Below are 17,705 nucleotides of genomic sequence, written 5' to 3'. Positions count from 1 at the left end.
CCTGATTTCTTAAGAAAATTTGCACATATTCTACCTGTTAGAAATAGGGATGCATCGGTACAGAGACTGATATCCTCTGAAACTGTGGCTAATTAATTGTACTCAAAGCTGAAGATTGTGGCCTGAGAGAACTTGCGAATAGATTTTTTTTATTAAAATGATCAAAAACAAACTTGCAGAATCATCATCATGTACGTTAGCTGTTCCAGCGTCTACATACGATACCGATAATCTGCTAAAACATCTTTGATACAGAGCGTGTGAGTGGCTGAGCAGAATCGCTGATGGTTAAAAATGCCTGTGTGCACAGAACAGTTCAATTCAGCGAGCACTGAACACAGCTCTGAACACTGAGCTCTGCACCTTCTTTCAGATTTTACCAACAATGATGCAGCCTTCACACGCCCGAGTCTCCAGTCGCGGTACTGTGACGTGGCCGGCATGCGTTGCCATTATAATAACGTTTATCGGCGGGTTGCTGATAAAATCAACTGTCGCTCCGTGTTTGCATAAAGTTTCTCAACTTAGTCGCTCTGATCAACACACCTACAATCAGTCACTGAAATCAGCTCTCACTGAAAACGAATGAACTCCGGTCGCTTTCTGCCTGTGTGTGTGAATGCAGCATGACGATCTCCATCATTATAAAGTGAGTTAAATAAAATGTCACGTGACCTCGATTGCTTAACACTAAGTATCAGTATTAACAGTCTACTGTTCTATAACAGTATCGATGCATCCCTATATGAGTGTATATATCTATAACGTTTTGTGATTACACGCCTGTCTTCGAGCACCTAAAACAAAATAAATGTCTTTTAACAAAAACGACACCCTAATGAAGTCACTCATCTGCCTCTGTGTCCAGGTTCTCAGTCCACCACCGAGTCAGACTTGTTTCTTTTTCTTTCTTGAGCAGTGGTGTGAATTTACAAGCATCTGAACCAGGCTTTCTTTCTTTTACACAATCCAAGAACTTCCCTGGATTATCTAGAACCTTCTCAGGAACGGATCAGTGCTTTACGTAAAGAACGAAACGAACGGAAACTAACAGCAGTCGGGTCGTGAGCGAAAGGATTGGGTTCTTCGATACGGAGCTTCGTCGTTAAATCTTTTGAGGTCTTAAAGCGATGGTGTTGAAATTCAGTTGATTTGAAGTGGAATGAAACAAACGAATTAAAGTGTATGTTTTTGTTTTTCTTTTCGCCTGAGCTCAAGTTAAGGGGGGAATAAAACAGATGGAAGGGGGATTAGGCGATACGTGATTAAGGAACCGATGCAAAACAAAAAACAAAACAAACGTTGTTGACCTGATAGATGCACTCGCATGCACACAATAACCCGTTTTAGTACAGTATTTGGTTTCTTTAAAAAGAGCTGCTGTAAAGGATTCTCTCTCGCTCTCTCTCTCTTTTTTTTTTTTTTAAAAATTTGTTTCCCCGGACAATTACCAAACAGCAGATGAAATCATGGGTCTGAATTCTTCATCGGATCATGTAACAGATACGTAAAAGAACAAAAAGAGCAGGACGACACGTTAAAAACAAAACAACAACAAAAACTTCAACACGGATCCATTCAAGTCACGTAACTCAGTGTTCTCATCAGTGTATGAATAACTTCACATAAGACAAAACTAAATATCTTCCACTGACCAGTCAGTACAAAACAGCCACACGCACTGGTGAACGAACGAACAAACAAAAGGAGGGAAAAAGAAATAAAAATAAATAAATCAGCCTCGAGCACCAAGAGAAAGGAGATCCATCCATGTTAAATTAAACCATACATAATTCAGTAAATCTGCAAAACCTGGAGGATTTAATCAGACGTGTGAAGCCCTAAAGGAAGTAAAAATGTGTGGGGCTGCTGAAAGCTTTCTGACGAGTCCGATGAAATGTTAAAGACGGGAGAAGAACTTGGCATTCGTGCGTTTGAGGACGGGCGGGTTTTATTTTTTCGTTTAAAAAAAAAAACGATTGGGGAGAAAAAAAAAAAGAAAAAGAGCAGGGATGAGTACTGAGCTTGAGTTCTGGAGAGACAGCCGAAGTTTAGTGTTCAGACTTTTTTTTTTTTTTTAATGTAATTTGATCTGGATTAACGACACGGCGTCTTTTATTCTATAAACAGTTCTAAAAACCCGAACGGTTGTCTTAGTGTTTTGTAGTAATACGGAAACTTTGGAGCGATCCTCGTAAACGACGATCTCACGAGGTGAGAAGGCACTCGACACGTGAGGGGAGAATCTCAGACTCGACGTGTCTAAGCAACAACGTAAAAAAAAAAAAAGAATTAAAAATGAAAAACGAGGCCTTCGTTTTTGTCCCCGCCGATCCAATCCTGAAGCGGTGTACGATTGTGCTTTGTCAGTGATCAGCCACAGGGTTTTACTGTGCAATCTGGAAGTGCTTTAGCTACAAATCTAACATCAGGGCATATTAAGGTGTAAAATATGCGAGTGCTTTAACTTTGGAACTCGAAAGGCAATGAGAAATTTGTGTGGATTTGGGTTTAAAACCTTTTAGATTTATAGTTCCGATATGACGGTAATTGCATTACCAGGTTTAAATGAGTATGAGATTAAAATAAAGATGCACTGGGTGCAGAAAAAGAAGGGATTTAGTTTTATTTATTTATTTATTTGCGAAACGCAAATCGCAGTGTGCTGCTTTAAGTGCTTGCCAAGACGATTCATTGAACCTGTAAAGGGCTTTTGCGAAGTTTGCAATAATCTCGACGGCAGTAACGGCTCGGAAACTTTCCCCGGTTCCGCAGACGTTTTTTTCGTTTCTCAACTTCTGACCTCGGTCTTTGTGCTTTGAAAGCGGGATGCAGTGCAGTAGAAGGCCAAACATCATCCGGCTGAAAAGAAGTGAGATGAAATGATATGGATAATAAGTGCAAACGATTCCTAGACCATAGCTGTGTGCTCAGTATTCACGCCGCTGCACTGGGGGTAGACATTGGGACTGAGAAAGAGCTCAATAGCTCGGATATTAGAGCTGTCTGAATGAATTCTACTCTTAATTCTACTCTTTTAGATGAAATAAAAAAAAAAAAATTAAAAATAAAAATAATCCTGATTAAACGTTTAAAATTCCACATTTTACTTTGTCGTAATATATTTTTTTATTTAACTAATTTTATTGCCAATTAAAAAAAAAAGTCAGTGCCCTTAAATGTTATGTGTAGAAATACATTTTCAACATTTCCATGTTGCTTTGATTTGATTTTATATTCGATATCCGAATGCGAATGTTTTTGGTTATACGCACGTGCGAGTGCGGAACAATAACCTTATTATATATAAACCAATCACCCATCACAAACTTACTGCTCCGTCCATCACGTTGCTTAGCAACCGAAGCCTACTGTTAACAGTCTACTGTATGTTGCGTGGAAGAAGACGGAATAATTATATATCGGGGTTTATTATTAAAACAGAAATCGCTAAATTAAAGTAATTGACCACTAGAGGGAGTCCTAAACATCTCTCCATGTGATAAAACCCACTATAGCACCTGCTCTGGGGCTTTAATTCACTCATCGCTCTAACTGTGCTATAGTGAGGACAGATTCGAGGATATAAAACCTTACTGTTGATAAATAAATCCTGAGCTCACGTTGACGGTGAATCAGCTCGTGTTTTCGGATTATAATTATTTTTTTAAAGTTTCTGAAACGGCTTTAAGGGCGATCGTACTGATGATGAGTCCAAAAAAAAGCACGAACGCCAAGTTCTCCTTAAACCTCGTCTACAATATAGACGAACCTTAATGCTGTAATAGTGCAGAATTTTAACAGAATGAAGTGTGTGGGTGGGGAAAAAAAACACGCCATCAACCAAAACAACCAGCGTACGAAGATCCAAGCGCGCAAACACACACACACACACACACACACCACACACGCTCACGCACGGCGATCATCTGCAGTGTCCCGAACACAACATTTAGGGAAGTCCACACTCTCTGAAGCGCAGAGATAGAAACGCCAGTGTACACAGGGCCTGAGAGGTACGAAACACGCTCGCTAAAGTAATAAAAATGAAGAAACAGGATTCCCAGACACGTCAAAACGAGATCAGTATATCGGAGGATACGAAAGAGCCACGATGCTTCGTACTACGTGAGAAAGAGTAACGATAAATCAAACGTACGATAAAAAGTGAACAGCTATTTTAGTCAGCCATTAAATGCCGCCGTGATCGTTTTTGAAGTGACATCGTTAGAATTCAAAAGTAATTTAAACGAGTTCAAATAATCTGCAGAAAATTCATTAATATACAACGTAACGAGAACTAAATCTTGTAAATATTACCCAATACTGCCGGCAGTCTAAAATCAGTCTAAAAATTATAAAACAAACAAAAAAACACAACAAACAAAAATAAACGACTCGCCCTCTTATAAAACGATACTCAATAAAAAACGAACATATTCATAAAAACAAAAAACACAGCACCTATAAATAAGCCGAATAAACTCGTAACTCTATATGATGCTTAAGGATATGGCGATAAAAACGTTTAAAAAAAAACAACAACAACGAACGAACAAAAGGAATTAAATCCACTACTTCATTAGAAGCCTATTAATGCTAATGATTGGTTATAACATAACAGCTTATGAGAAAAGAGGGACGAAGTGGGGCAGTTGTGCACTCTACATGTGTGTGTAATATGTACAACCTGATCTCATACACAAGCTGACACACACGTACACATGTACAGAAGGGAGGCAGTGGATTATAACAGGCACTGAGAGCTTGTTCAGGGTTCGAGAGGACGGCGGCGTCTGTACGCAAGGCGCATCATCTTTATGGGCTACCTCCAGTTTAAAAAGAAAGAGAGAGAGAGAGAGAGAGAGAGAGAGAGAGAGAGAGAGAGAGAGAGAGAGAGAGAGAGAGAGACCAAAAATAAAAAATAAAAAATACACGCCAATATGCTGCACAGATACCAATGAGGAGTTTTTCCCTAACAGAAATTTGGTTGGAGCACGATTACAATTATTATATATAGTTTTTTTAAGCGAGGAAGAAATGCATCTGGTTAAGAAATATGAAGCAACACTTTGGTATCACGTTACTTGGTGCTCGCGTGTGCTCGGTTCAAACGCTGACAAACGTAACAGTACTTCTGGTAACTTTTTTTTAACCAAGGTAACTTTTAGAGACTTGATAATGGAGGAGGAAGGAGGAGGAGGGAACGAAATTAGGAGTCGAGTTCACCTTAAAATAAATCCCTCGGATTCTCACGCACACACGCACGCACGCACGCACACACGCACGCACACACACGCACGCCTGGATCGCGGCCGAATCGTGGAGTGCGTTTTGTTTTTTGTTTTAAAGTGAACTGTGCATCTCGTGGCGACGTCAGAGGAAAAACTAAAACCCTGACCGAAGACTTAACAGTACCACTTGTGTCTAATGAGTACTAATGAGTACAGTACTATAACCCCACAGTCCTCTTGTCCTCCATCCTGCAACAGATGCCAACGTTTTTTGTTTTTTTTTTATTTTTTTATAATCAAGCAGGGCCTTATTAATCGTCTAGACTCGATTTGTTATAATCTCTGCTTCGGTTGATCATTTTTCGTGTCTTGAACGTGATCTAAAACGCTATAACGTGGCGTGAAGCGTGAAGTCGATGCGCGCCGTTAGAGCTCTACGTGACGAAATGGCAGTCAGCTACCACGATATGTCCGTTCATTTGTTTTTTTCTTCTTTAAACCTTGCACCTTTTTTAGATGTACAAAAAAATTGTGAATTCGTGATTTTTTTTCTATCCAAAGTTTTAAAACTTTTTTTCCTTAAGTTAATTCTCCCTTCCAAAAAGTGTATTTTTTGTATCACTTTTTTGTCCTTTAGAGTCAATAGACTGTGCAATCTCTTAGTGGCAACCAAATTGCTATATGCGTGTGTGTGTATAATATATATATATATATATATATATATATATATATATATATATATATATATAAAAAGACCTTGTTCTTCATCAGAGGACTTCCTGTTGAAAAAAAAAAAAAAGGTGAAGAAATGCAGAAGGTCCTCAGCCATTAGATGGCGCTTGTGGAGGGAGAGACAGGAAATGTGAGGATGAACTTCCAAAACCTTTCCTTCAGTAACTGTGTCTTGTCTTTTTTTTTTGTTCTCATTCCTCTTGTTTTTCAGCCAGACATTATGAAGTAGGTTAAAAATATTACACACACACACGTCGATTACAAAAAAAAAAAAAAAAAACGAGAGACAAAAAATAAAAAATAAGTGTAACAGTAACTCAAATCAACAGTGTGAAGAATCAGAGCTCGGAGTCTGTGCGCACTTTTGAGGTGAGTGTGCTGATCCTCTCCTTGAAGTGTGCCTTTTGAAGGAAAGAGCCCTAGATGAGAGAGCGAGGCAGCTTAATGCTGAGTTTGGGGTGGTTTATTTGGGCGCCGTGGCCAACGGGACGGCTAAGTGCTTCATCTCGGTACAAGAATCCGGAACGATCCGCTTCCTCTTCTTACACGCACTACTGCACTTATTCACTTCTTTCTCCTTTTTATAAAATAAAAGTCTCATGGCCGCACTTGACTTTGGCTATGCCCTCGGGAGGAAAGTGTCTCCTCCTAGGTCTGATTGGGGGTAGTGGGGAGGGTGAGTGTGTGGGTGTGGACGCTAGCGAGGACTCAGAACTCCCATTCGGACGGCTCCTCTTTGCTGGCGGCTTTCTCCAGCCGGTGGATAATGTTATTGAGGTTGGCGGCTTTCTTTTTACGCAGGCTGTTGTCCTTGGGGTTACGCGAGAAGCCGAACAGGCCGAGGGCCGAGGTGCCGCCCTGGTGCCCGCTGGTGCCAGGTCCTTCGGTGGCTGAGGTAGTGGGGGGTCTCGGGGTCGGCGAGTTAGACGGAGTGGGCTCCTTGGGCACGTCCTCGGGACCGGAGGTGGGCTTTTCTTCGCCGGGGGCATCGTGTCTGCCTTCAGCTGTGCCATCTGAATCCGTGCCGTCGCAACCATCACTTCCTTTTCCTGCCTGGACTGACGGGGAGCCGCCCTCACCTGCTGAAGCCGAGCCTGATCCTGCTGCCTGAATCTCCTCAATAAAGAGCTCTCGGCGAATACGAGACCTAGAGAGAGGGAGAGAGAGAGAGAGAGAGAGAGAGACAGAGTGAGAGAGAGACAGTGAGAGACAGAAAGAATGAGAGAGAGAGGAGAGAATGAGCATGAGAGAGATAAAGAGAGAGAGAGAGAGAGAGAGAGAGAGAGAGAGAGAGAATGAGAGGATTTCCTCATGTTTTATTGTTTTATGCTTCCTAAGTTTTTGTAACTGTTGTTTAGGATCATATATAAATTGAGCAAAATTCACACACAAATTCATGACCGATGAAACAAAACTCCGTCTTAAGACATGGACTAATGTTAGTAAGGTCATGTGTTTCAGAAGGTACCTGTAGTTGTGGAACCAGTTGATGACGGTGCTGGTTTTGAGGTTGAGCTGGGTTGCCAGTTCCTCAATGGTTTTGGGAGAGGGGTAGGGCTTCTGCTGGTAGGCCCTCTTCAGTGCCTCCTTTTCCTCAGGAGCCAGAACCACCCGTGGCTTCTTCAGATGCTGCTGAGGGTGGTGCTGAGGGCTGGTGCCTGGGCCGAAGTCTGACCCCATCAGGCCAGTCTCCACGGGCTGGGTATCGCTAACTGAGCTGTGGCGTCGCTTCATGTATGCTGTGAAAACAGGGAGCGTCGGTCAGAGCGGTGGCCGTCAGGTACCAAGTTGGGTCGCTTACACAATCATGCATAGATATTTGTCTAAGTAATAAAACGCCTGACATGAAGCTCTTACAACCCACAAGTTGCTTACTTTCTAATAACGGCACGTCTGTGCAGTTTACCCGACACCGGAGACTCCTTCCAATGTGTTTGTGGAGTCACAATACATATAATAAGATAAAAGAAAACTAATTTCCCTGAGAAATCAAGAGCAAATTAACACTCCGAGACAAGAGTCTGGAATTGTGTTTATCCTGCTGCCATAGCAACAACAACATTACCAGTGAATCAACCCATTTAGAGCAGACGAAGGAATCTACAGACCGACAAACGAGACGCACGATTTAAGCCTGCGTTTCAGGTGCGGTCTATAAATTAAAGAGCACCACCAGGTGTCAGCATTGCACTGAACCTATAAAGCAATGTGCTTCAGAAAGTCCACAGGGATAAAAGCTCACATCATTTATTTTGATTATGACGACATGCTTTCCATATTGGAGGAACGTTTTCAAAATTTACTGCTCAACTGAGATTCATAATTCATAAATCTAGCTCTACGCTGATGGGCAAAGTGCAGCCAATAAAATAAATAAATAATAAAAAAATAGAACTGGAGACTAACAGCCCGATGAAATCATGTTTTAATGACGTAAACATCTGCGGTCGATTCTCTGGGTTATTACAGTGAATTCAGCTTGTTGAGGATAATGTTAGGCATAAATAAATTCAGTGTTGTATGCACACACACACAGAGAGTAATAATATCAGCAATAGAGTTAAAGGCACGGCTTTTGCTTCAAGCCTGGCTCTGTATTCTGTAAACTCTCTCAGTTTAACTTTGTAGAGGTCACAAGCCTGAAGCGAAGCTCTAACTGGAGCTGCTGGAGGGGTCGTGATTGCTCATCACTATGCCATCGGGCTGGTTTATTGAGCAGGGGTCACTCTGTGAACTTCTTTCGCTCTTGCTCATCTCTGGGATGGTATCTGAGGTCACGGGTCTATCGCTGTTTATATCAGGGCAGTTTAGTGAGACATCTAGTTCAACACGTCTCTGACACTGAAGGGGCATGTACAAACATACACTGGGTTCTGAAGCGTGTGTGTGTGCGTGTGTGTGTGTGTGTGAGCCGAGCATCCATGCCAGGAAAGAGAGCAGTGATGCCAGAAAGAAGCGTTAAACAGGCCTAATCACTCCAAGAATGTTCACTTAGCTTTACTTCAGGCTGAGAGAGAGAGAGGGAGAGGGAGAGGGAGAGTAAGAGAGAGTAAGAGAGAGTCAGAGAGAGAGAGAGAGAGATAGAGAGAAATAGAGAGAGAGAGAAATAGAAAGAGAGAGAGAGAGAGAGAGAGAGAGAGAGAGAGAAATAGAAAGAGAGAGAGAGAGAGAGAGAGAGGATGATGATGAGCTCACAGGACTCAGAATAAGAGAGGCTATGGCCTGTCACATGTAATGAAAAAAGTGGCATGGTGGTGCCTGATGAGGGCTGACAGCGCAGAGGGGATGACTCCCTGAGGAGGAGTGAGAGAGTGAGAGAGCGAGAGAGAGAGCGAGTAGAATAGTTGAGGAGGAACTGATGAGTGCCTATGAAAATGACTATAAAATAAAGACATGCTTTTGTAAGGGTTAGGAAATATATATGTTTTGAAAGAGCAACTGCACGCTCTCTCTCTCTTTCTGTCTCTCTCTCTCTCTCTCTTTCTGTCTCTCTCTCACTCTTTCTGTCTCTCTCTCTCACTCTTTCTGTCTCTCTCTCACTCTCTCTATCTTACACATATATGCCCATACATGCATTTTAGGTCGTTGTCGTGCTGGAGGGTGAAATGTGTCTTTATCTTCACCTGTCTAACAGACACCTGTATGTGAAACAGAGCCCCAGTCCCAGCTGAAGAGAAGCAGCTCCAGAGCACGTTGCTGCCACCACCATGCTTCACTGTGGCTCTTTAGGTAAGGAGCTGTTTTAGTTTTTGCGCCAAACATATCTCTAACCACGCCCTTAATTTCTACCATAGTTTCAATAGAATATAAAACGTTATACAACATGGTTTAGCCTGATTGTATACTATGGCAATATGCCATCCAGCCATCGTACCCCACAGCACAGATGAATACAAGAAATCACATTCTGCAGCTTCTTAAGAGTTCGCTGATGAGTTTTCATCTTGTTTTTTCGTCAATTTTGGAGGGACTTCCTGTTCTTGGTAATGTCACTGCGGTGCCCCATTTTCTCCACTTGTTATTGACGGTCTTCATGGTGTTCCAGGGTACATCTAATGCTTTGTCTTTTGTACCCCTCTGCAGATCATTACCCTTCTACAGCGAGATCATGGACAGGTTTTAAAAGCAAACCATGGCTTCAGCAGTTGGATGAAACCAGTTGATCGCACTCAGAATATCTGAACGTGAGTTTGAACGCTAGTTAGTTCTGAGTTCGTTTGGTGCACAGTTACACGCGTCGTTATAGATAAAGTGTACAGACAAATTAATTAAAGTTTTTTCTTTTTTTATTTTACATCACATACAGCTCAATAAGTATCATGAATGTGTGTAGAATATACAGTACATGAATATATCCACTTTATGCCCACAAGTGAAAATTTTGGAATAGTTTTTGTCTTTTTTGTAGATGTTTGGTTTTCACAAGCCCGTCTCTAATGACCAACCAAAAAAAGCAGTGTACGAATGACATCTAAGACTTTATACGGAATAAAAAAGCTGATCAGAAGAACTGAAAGATGTCGGAGGGAATCAAATGCCAGTGACTGCACAAGGAGGGCTTTAGTCAGAGAAGCAAACAAAATGCCTTGGTTCATTCTGAAGGAGCTGGTAAGAGCCATAGCTTTCTCAGACTGGAGTTTGTGTATTTCAGCAAAATCCCAGACACTCGACAAAGCAAGGTATTATTACAGAAGTCCTGTTTGGACTTTGGCAAAAAGTAAAAAATAAATGAGTCATGAGCAAAAAATGTTTATGCTGCGACTCACTCTGAGAACATGGTGGTGGTAGCATCGTGTTCAGATTTGCTTCTTGGACTAATCCCTTCTTTTCCACACCGACATTTCGAAAAGGCAGAGTTGCTTTTGTGCCATTCTTATTTCACGTGTTGACATGAACATCACTTGTATAATTGATACTCTGAAAGCTTGGTCTTCACGATGCTGTTTGTTTTGGTGTGGTTTCTTACAAACCCAGAGTCAACTGTATTCACATACAGCATTTTATTTGGTATTCAGGCTACAAGGCAAGAAATCTATAACTCTATCTGAATGCATAATAAAGAACTAAACACAAATATACCCCGTACACATTCACCCTCTTTAGGACACTCTTTCCGTACCTTTCTTCTCCATGCGCTTCATGTCCATGAGCTTGTCGACGTTGCGCGGGTCGCTGAGCCACAGCTGCATGCGTACGAACGGCTCACGGCCCTTGAGGCTCAGCTTGTGCCAGGGTTTGGGCCGAGCTAGCAGGTCAGACACCGAGCCCTGAGTCAGCCCCAGGATGGTCTCGCCAAACAAACGCTGACCTGCATCATATACACACACGTACACAGCAGCATTAGTGCACTCGCACATCGCTACTTCAGTTATTTTAAAATCATCGACAGCCAGCATATTTTTCTGTGCTTGTGAATATAAATCATGAATATAATCATGTGAACTGAGCTTAGGTTTAATCCTAAAATTATAATAACAGGCGTAGGATCTAAACAGACGTTTATCCCTGATCCGGAGAGCTGTTCAAAACGAACCAGAAACAATTTTTTCCCCCGGTTCAGCCAGAAACGCTACAGACGTATTAGAAAGGAGTCATGTGAGGCAGAACGGCGCTTGTAGCGAGAAAAGTAGGCCAGCCGTGCTCTCGACAGGAGCACTCCACTTTCCTCTTACTCTTCATCATAACCAAGTTGTTATGAAAACACCTATCTGGGGCCTGGCAGATGGAAAACTTTAACGCTTCTGGGAACAAAACTACAATTTGGAGTTCTCTTTAGTGCTTAAGGGTCAGCACTGATTACAGACTCGTCTTCACGGGCGCGCCTGGCTTTGCTCATCTGTCCTTAATGCAGTCGACCTGCAGACATAACTTCATCCCTAATTCAGCGAGTGGAAAAGTGAACTCAGTCACTTTAACTCGATCGGCCCTGCTGAGATCACTTCCCTGCTGTGCACACGTCGCATAAAGCAACACCGCCGGTGTCCAGCTGTAAACCTCTGGGCTGCAACAAGAAGTGGAAACATTTGAAATGAAACACATGACATGTCTGTATTTGGTAATACGTTTAAAAAAATCAGAGCTATTGAACTTCCCAGAAGCCTGAAACTTTTTCCATAATTTCATAATTTTTCAAAATATTAATATTGAAGATTTTCACTGGAATAAACTGATGCATTTATTCTATTGTACTGTCAGATGTTCGTCCCCTTTTTTCCACCGTTTCATTCTGTTCTTTCCGTTTTTTTTGTTTCCTTTTATTATTCCTATCTATTGCCGGTGAAGTCATTACGGAGACTCCGCAAACATACAGAAAAAGGTACCGAGTGATGCACGGTGGTGGTAGCATCGTAAGATTTACAGTACTCTTGCCATCTAGTTTGCTGTTCTGTCTGATCCCCTTTCTTTTCTACTTCCTTGCTGATTCGAAAGTATTAAACAACTACAAGAAAAAAAAAAAGATTAAGTAAGATCTAATCTCTGAAGCAGGGGAGGTATAGCTTTTAAACATACTCTGAAATATTATCTGTTTAAAAGTCCCTTTTGTAGACAGGTACACAGGAGCGCTCCAGACATCCAGACTGCCCTCGGTAACTCTGCACCGCTGGCGTGATACGAGAGAAGACCGAAAACATGACAGCGTCTCTATTAAAGGTCAGGATACGCCGCACGCCCACATCCTTGTGCAAATGAATATGCAAATGTCTCTCTGAATTTATCTGGTTAGAATCTCAATGTCCACTGACGCTAGTAAGGTGAACACTCCGTCTCAAACGCAGAGGGCCAACTGACTGAACAGACGCACGGTAGCATCACGTCGCTACAGGTCTTGCACACGGAACGCACGCTTGTCCAAATACAAATGACATGCAAATCTCTGTAGTTATTTATGCAAAACTGTAAGTTTACACCCGTCCACATTTACAACAAAATACGTGTCTTTCTCGAATGTTTACGTTTACTTTATCATCATTTCATCTCAAAGTTTCATCAAAACCTTCTTTTTTTTGTTTTCCTGTCCTGAAATCTTTACAAAAACAGCATGTGCTAGTATAAATATATGCAAATCTTCCATGGATTTGAATAGTGTCGATATCTTTTTGCTAGAAGCATCACACGTGCAAGAGTTAAGCAGGGTGTGCTTATTTTTAGTATTTAGCATTTTAGCCCCTGTGTTTATGAACAAGATGATCGAACCCGGCTGTTTTCCTACTCACCGAGATTGTTGTCAGTGAGCACCTCCTTGACCTTTTTAGTGATGGCGTAGGTATCGAGCTCCGGCGACATGGCCACCATTTCTTGTATGCTGAGGCCGGAGGGCGTGAGGTTGGTCAAAGGCAGCGGCAGTGGGGTACCAGAGTGCATGCCCTCCGCTGGCTCTCCGGATGGGGACGGCTCGGTAATCGGTGCCTGCGTGGTGCCGTGCGGTTCGCCGCCGCTCTTCACGGACTCTTCGGCCGAGCTGAGCGGCGACTCGGGCGCCGGACTGCAGCTGCCTGAGGTTTTCGGGGTGCCCTCTGAAAGACAGAATGAGCAGGGTGTAAGAGTGGGTTTGCAAGCTTTCAGACACATATAAACGCTTCCTGCTAGAAATCAGCAGATGATTTACAACACATTAAAAGTCACAGTAAAGACAAGGCACACTTCAACACGTTAAAGTCGGTTACTGTCTGTTTGGCTTGCGTGTTATCACACTTCCTGTCTATGCACTCAAATTACAGCTGCAGAGATTTTGAAACACATATGGGAATAAGATGAGTGCAATCATTCCAGGTTCATGGGTCAACTGGATAATTTAATGGATTTGATTGTACTTTTTTTAAAATTATTATTATTATTAACTTCAGGAAGCTCCAAACTATTTTACTAATTATGAGCTGAGTTTAAACTGCTAAAGACTCCACAGGGGAGTGACGTTTTTGCCGTATTTAACTAAGCTGTTACTTCCCCAGGATAGCAGTTATAATAGAGGTCAAAGCAATACGTTCGCACAGAGACGTACACGTTGTAAATGTTACACAATTAATTTTTGTTCCGTATACAGAAATCTCTGATCTCCGGTAAACCAGACATAATAATCACAGACGACTTCTTCAAATAAACGTCTGGAAAGCTCATGGCATCTGGATAGCTCGGAGCAGGTCCCTATACAGACTTTTACCGCTTGCCTCATGTACACAGAGCGCTTGAGGTTTATTTAATCGGTTAGTTGTGTAAAGATCCTCATCCCTAGTTGAATGTGACAGAACTATCCGCACTGACGGCATGACGTGTCCTGAAGGACGACTCAGAGAAATACTCAGAGGAACACTCTGTCTTCAATTAGTGTGTACTTGATGTCTGTGTGTTCTGTGGACAGCTGCTGGCCTTGGACTACACACACACACACACACACACACACACACACACAAAAGCCAGAACCCCATCTGTCTATATCTGAGGCCAAACTCTGTGACCACACTCGGTCTGGTTTGGTTAAAAAACAAAATCCGTTCCTGACACTTGGACACGACTAATTTCTCTCTATTGCTTTTTGGAATAAACAACTGTTTTCAATTTCTACTTGTTCCTTTCTCTCTATGACAAAACACAACATTCTCTGCAGAGTCGCTACAGGACATAAACGCAACAAAAATCCAAAAAGCTCCCCTCCCTCCCCTCCCACTCGTTCCTCAGTCCCTTTCGGCGGTCCCGTTCCGTAAGCAGCCCACAAGCGAGCAGTCGCGGGAAGCTGTCACTCTCGATTAGCTTCTTGCCATGCCGCAGAGAGAGTCAAAGAGAAAAAGAGGGAGCGAGGGCTAGTCACTTTTGATCAGACGCTGCTACAACGTGCTGGATGCTGACATGTGGCTCTGCTGGGTGGGGTTGAGCTCGCGAGTGATGGGCGCGCTCGGGCAAAATCTGGCACGTTGACATAGTGCCACTGACCTATGAACACACAGCTGCCGGGTCTGTGTGTGTGTGTGTGTGTGTGTGTGTGCGCACGCATGTTTGAGTTTCCAATACAAAAACAACTGCCTTTTCACGCCACGGTTATTTTCCCAGTCGGGTACACTCGAGAGCTGAGAATTCCAGGATAAACACGGCTTTAATTCCTCAGCTCTTAAAACCGCATGCGAGCACTAACGTGATTAAAACACAGGAGTTCATTAACTTGTCTCTTTAACGTTCCACAAAACTAAGTGTAACAAAAAACAGATAAAAAAGTATGACGTATATATGAAGTGTTTTATTCTGGATGCCTTGTCTGAGCCCCACATTAAAGGACGTCTGTAAAGTCAATACCGGGAACAGCTGATGCATTTCCATGTGCTGAGGAAGAACAGAAAAACCTGGTTACTATAAAATATTAACGTATTACAGGAGTCTGAGGCCAGTTTTAGTTCTGAACCTTTTTATAAAGCACTCTCCTTAACTCAGAACTTAGATCTAAATCTGTTTACTCTGTGCTCAGTGGTTCCAACATGGACACCACTGGATACATTAAAAAAGGGTTAAAAAAAAAAAAAAGGAAACTTGCAGTGTTAATCCCCATTTGCCACACATGTGGAGGATAGAGCTATTAAAATAAACTAAAGGAGATCTCCTTCTCTTCTCTTTCTACACTCTCTATGATAGCAATTAGGTAAAGTGCTGGTTGGAGAAATTGAGCCCGTCTAAGAGCCTGGACATGAAGACACAAGTCTTCTCGCTTCTAATCTATTCAGCGTGGCCTGTGATTGGGCGATCATTTGCATGTAAATGAGTGACTGGAGAATGGTAGGATCAGGGGATTTGGTAAATACTGTGCATCAGTGTTACCATCGGGGTATTTTTTTTAGGGGGGTGCTATAGAGCCTCTTTGGGGTCATTCTGGTCATTTTACTTTCCATTTCTCCAGCATATCTCTAGGGTTGCGATCAAAAAGGTAATAATTACGGAACACAACAACAAATCAATTAAAGTTATATATGAAAACCACACTATGATATTACAGTATATATTATATATAAGATTCTATACATTATATACCATTGTATTCCCCTAGGCACCGTTATAGGAGCGTGTGTTCGTGTGTGTACTGAATATAGCGATGGGATTGCTCGGCATAAAGAAAAGTGTGTATTAATCTGTCCTTTGGGCTGCGTGTGCACATGTAAAGTGTCAGAGGAAACAGTGTATGTAATAAGGACTGAAGTACAGTGTGACAAATAAGAAAGATTTATTAAACACCAGGATCAAGGAGTGAAAAGGAGAAACGTGTCTGAGTGAGTGTGACAGAAAACCAATTTGGGTGTCCAGACCGAGTGTGAAGCAGACTCCCCTGGGACAGGAGTGTGATGTGACGGACGGTGACCTCGTGACCTTCGGTATATTGGGTTTTTAGCGAGAGAGAAAGACGGATGATGCTAATACAGGCCCGGCGGTAGTCGATATCTAAACAAAACAACACTTTAACGCATCGTAGGGTTTTCGGTCTATGTTTTCAAACCCCGCTGACGTTTTTTTCCCCCCAATATGACTTGCATTTTAAAGATGAGGTATGTAATTTTTATATTTTCAGCAAATCTGTAAGCTGCAACAGTGCAGTAAAATGGATCTAGCTAGCTTTTAACCTCAGACATTAACCACTGGATCTGGTTAATAGACATGAGGCGGGAATCCACCCTGAATGTGGCCATCAAAGGGCACAAACATGCGCACACTCGCTCATACTACAGGGAGTTTTTCTTAGTCATTCCACCTACTGGCAGGTAAGTTATTGGGAAGTGGAAGGAAACTGGAGAAACTTCAGGAAATCCGTACAGATGCCGAGACAATATGAGAAAGTCTAAGCAGACAGTAACATGAGCTCATGTCTGAACCATGGACCCGGGATCTCTGACGCTCTGCATCATGTTACTCAAATGTTACATACATTCAAATAACCACAGACACTGAGTCTAACTCGGCTATAAGCTGGCGTGTACCTCACCTTGTGTCTGTCCTGGTTGATTCACGGAGTTCTGTCCCAAATCGCCGTTCAGCCACAGCTGCATTCGTATAAAAGGTTCGCGACCTTTCTGGGTCAGCTTGCTCCACGGTTTGGGACGAGACAGCATGTCACTTACGCTCCCCTGAGACAGTCCTAGTACCTGAGTTAAAGACAAATGAGAACAGATGTTAGACCGCTATTAACGTGAAATTTTGATTTACAACAGCAACAAAAAAAAGTACTCGTCTTTGCAATGGCTAGTCAGTGACCATGCGTTCAGATTAAATCAGGAGTGAACAGTTAGTAACATGCAGATCACCAGATGGAAACCCTTAAACCCCCTGTACCAGCTTAGCCATGGTTTAAGTGTTAATAAACACCTTGTATTAAGAATGAATTAGACGTATACAGTAAATATGTATGAAATGCTCAGCCTGATATGCCACTAAAGCAGAAGTAACATGATGGTACAAGCAAAAAAAAAAATAAAACCCTACATCTATGATCCACCATCAGATCAGTTTACCCATGTTTACAGGTTAACTTGTGTTTGCTAAGTATCGTCTGACTTGGAACACTTTTGTTTTGATAAAACTGAGACCCGTGATGACGGTAACCTCTGTATAAGCTTCAACCGAGATTAGCCTGTCCACTTTAAAATACGGAGAAGTTCTCGCACGTAGATGTTGAAAAGGCATCACTTCTTCTGTGGGGACAAGGCAGAATTTGACCTAAACTCATGTGTTATCGCGTTAGGCAGCTTGTAAGCAAGAAATTTGGTTTGCAGG

At 42.3% G+C, this 17,705-nt stretch overlaps 1 protein-coding gene across 3 annotated transcripts in view; it reads right to left on the bottom strand.

Annotated features, from left to right (window-relative positions):
• Positions 1 to 17,705, bottom strand: part of cux1b (cut-like homeobox 1b) — a 133,689-nt gene that overhangs the window by 7,964 nt on the left and 108,020 nt on the right. For 2 of the 3 annotated variants that reach the window (XM_060874715.1, XM_060874707.1), the window contains exons 13-17: positions 16,918 to 17,077; positions 13,181 to 13,480; positions 11,086 to 11,274; positions 7,435 to 7,705; positions 5,989 to 7,113 (exon numbers count right to left, since the gene is read on the bottom strand). The exons of the other annotated variant lie outside the window; for it this stretch is intronic. In XM_060874715.1, coding sequence (XP_060730698.1) covers positions 6,675 to 7,113; positions 7,435 to 7,705; positions 11,086 to 11,274; positions 13,181 to 13,480; positions 16,918 to 17,077 — 1,359 coding nt within the window. In that variant the 3' untranslated portion in view covers positions 5,989 to 6,674. Of the gene's footprint in view, positions 1 to 5,988; positions 7,114 to 7,434; positions 7,706 to 11,085; positions 11,275 to 13,180; positions 13,481 to 16,917; positions 17,078 to 17,705 lie in introns of those variants that run through there. 3 annotated transcript variants of the gene reach the window in all.

Source organism: Tachysurus vachellii, chromosome 1 (genome assembly GCF_030014155.1).
Source record: "Tachysurus vachellii isolate PV-2020 chromosome 1, HZAU_Pvac_v1, whole genome shotgun sequence".
In the NCBI taxonomy this organism is placed as follows: Eukaryota; Metazoa; Chordata; class Actinopteri; order Siluriformes; family Bagridae; genus Tachysurus; species Tachysurus vachellii.
This window is presented reverse-complemented; position numbering and strand designations above follow the sequence as displayed.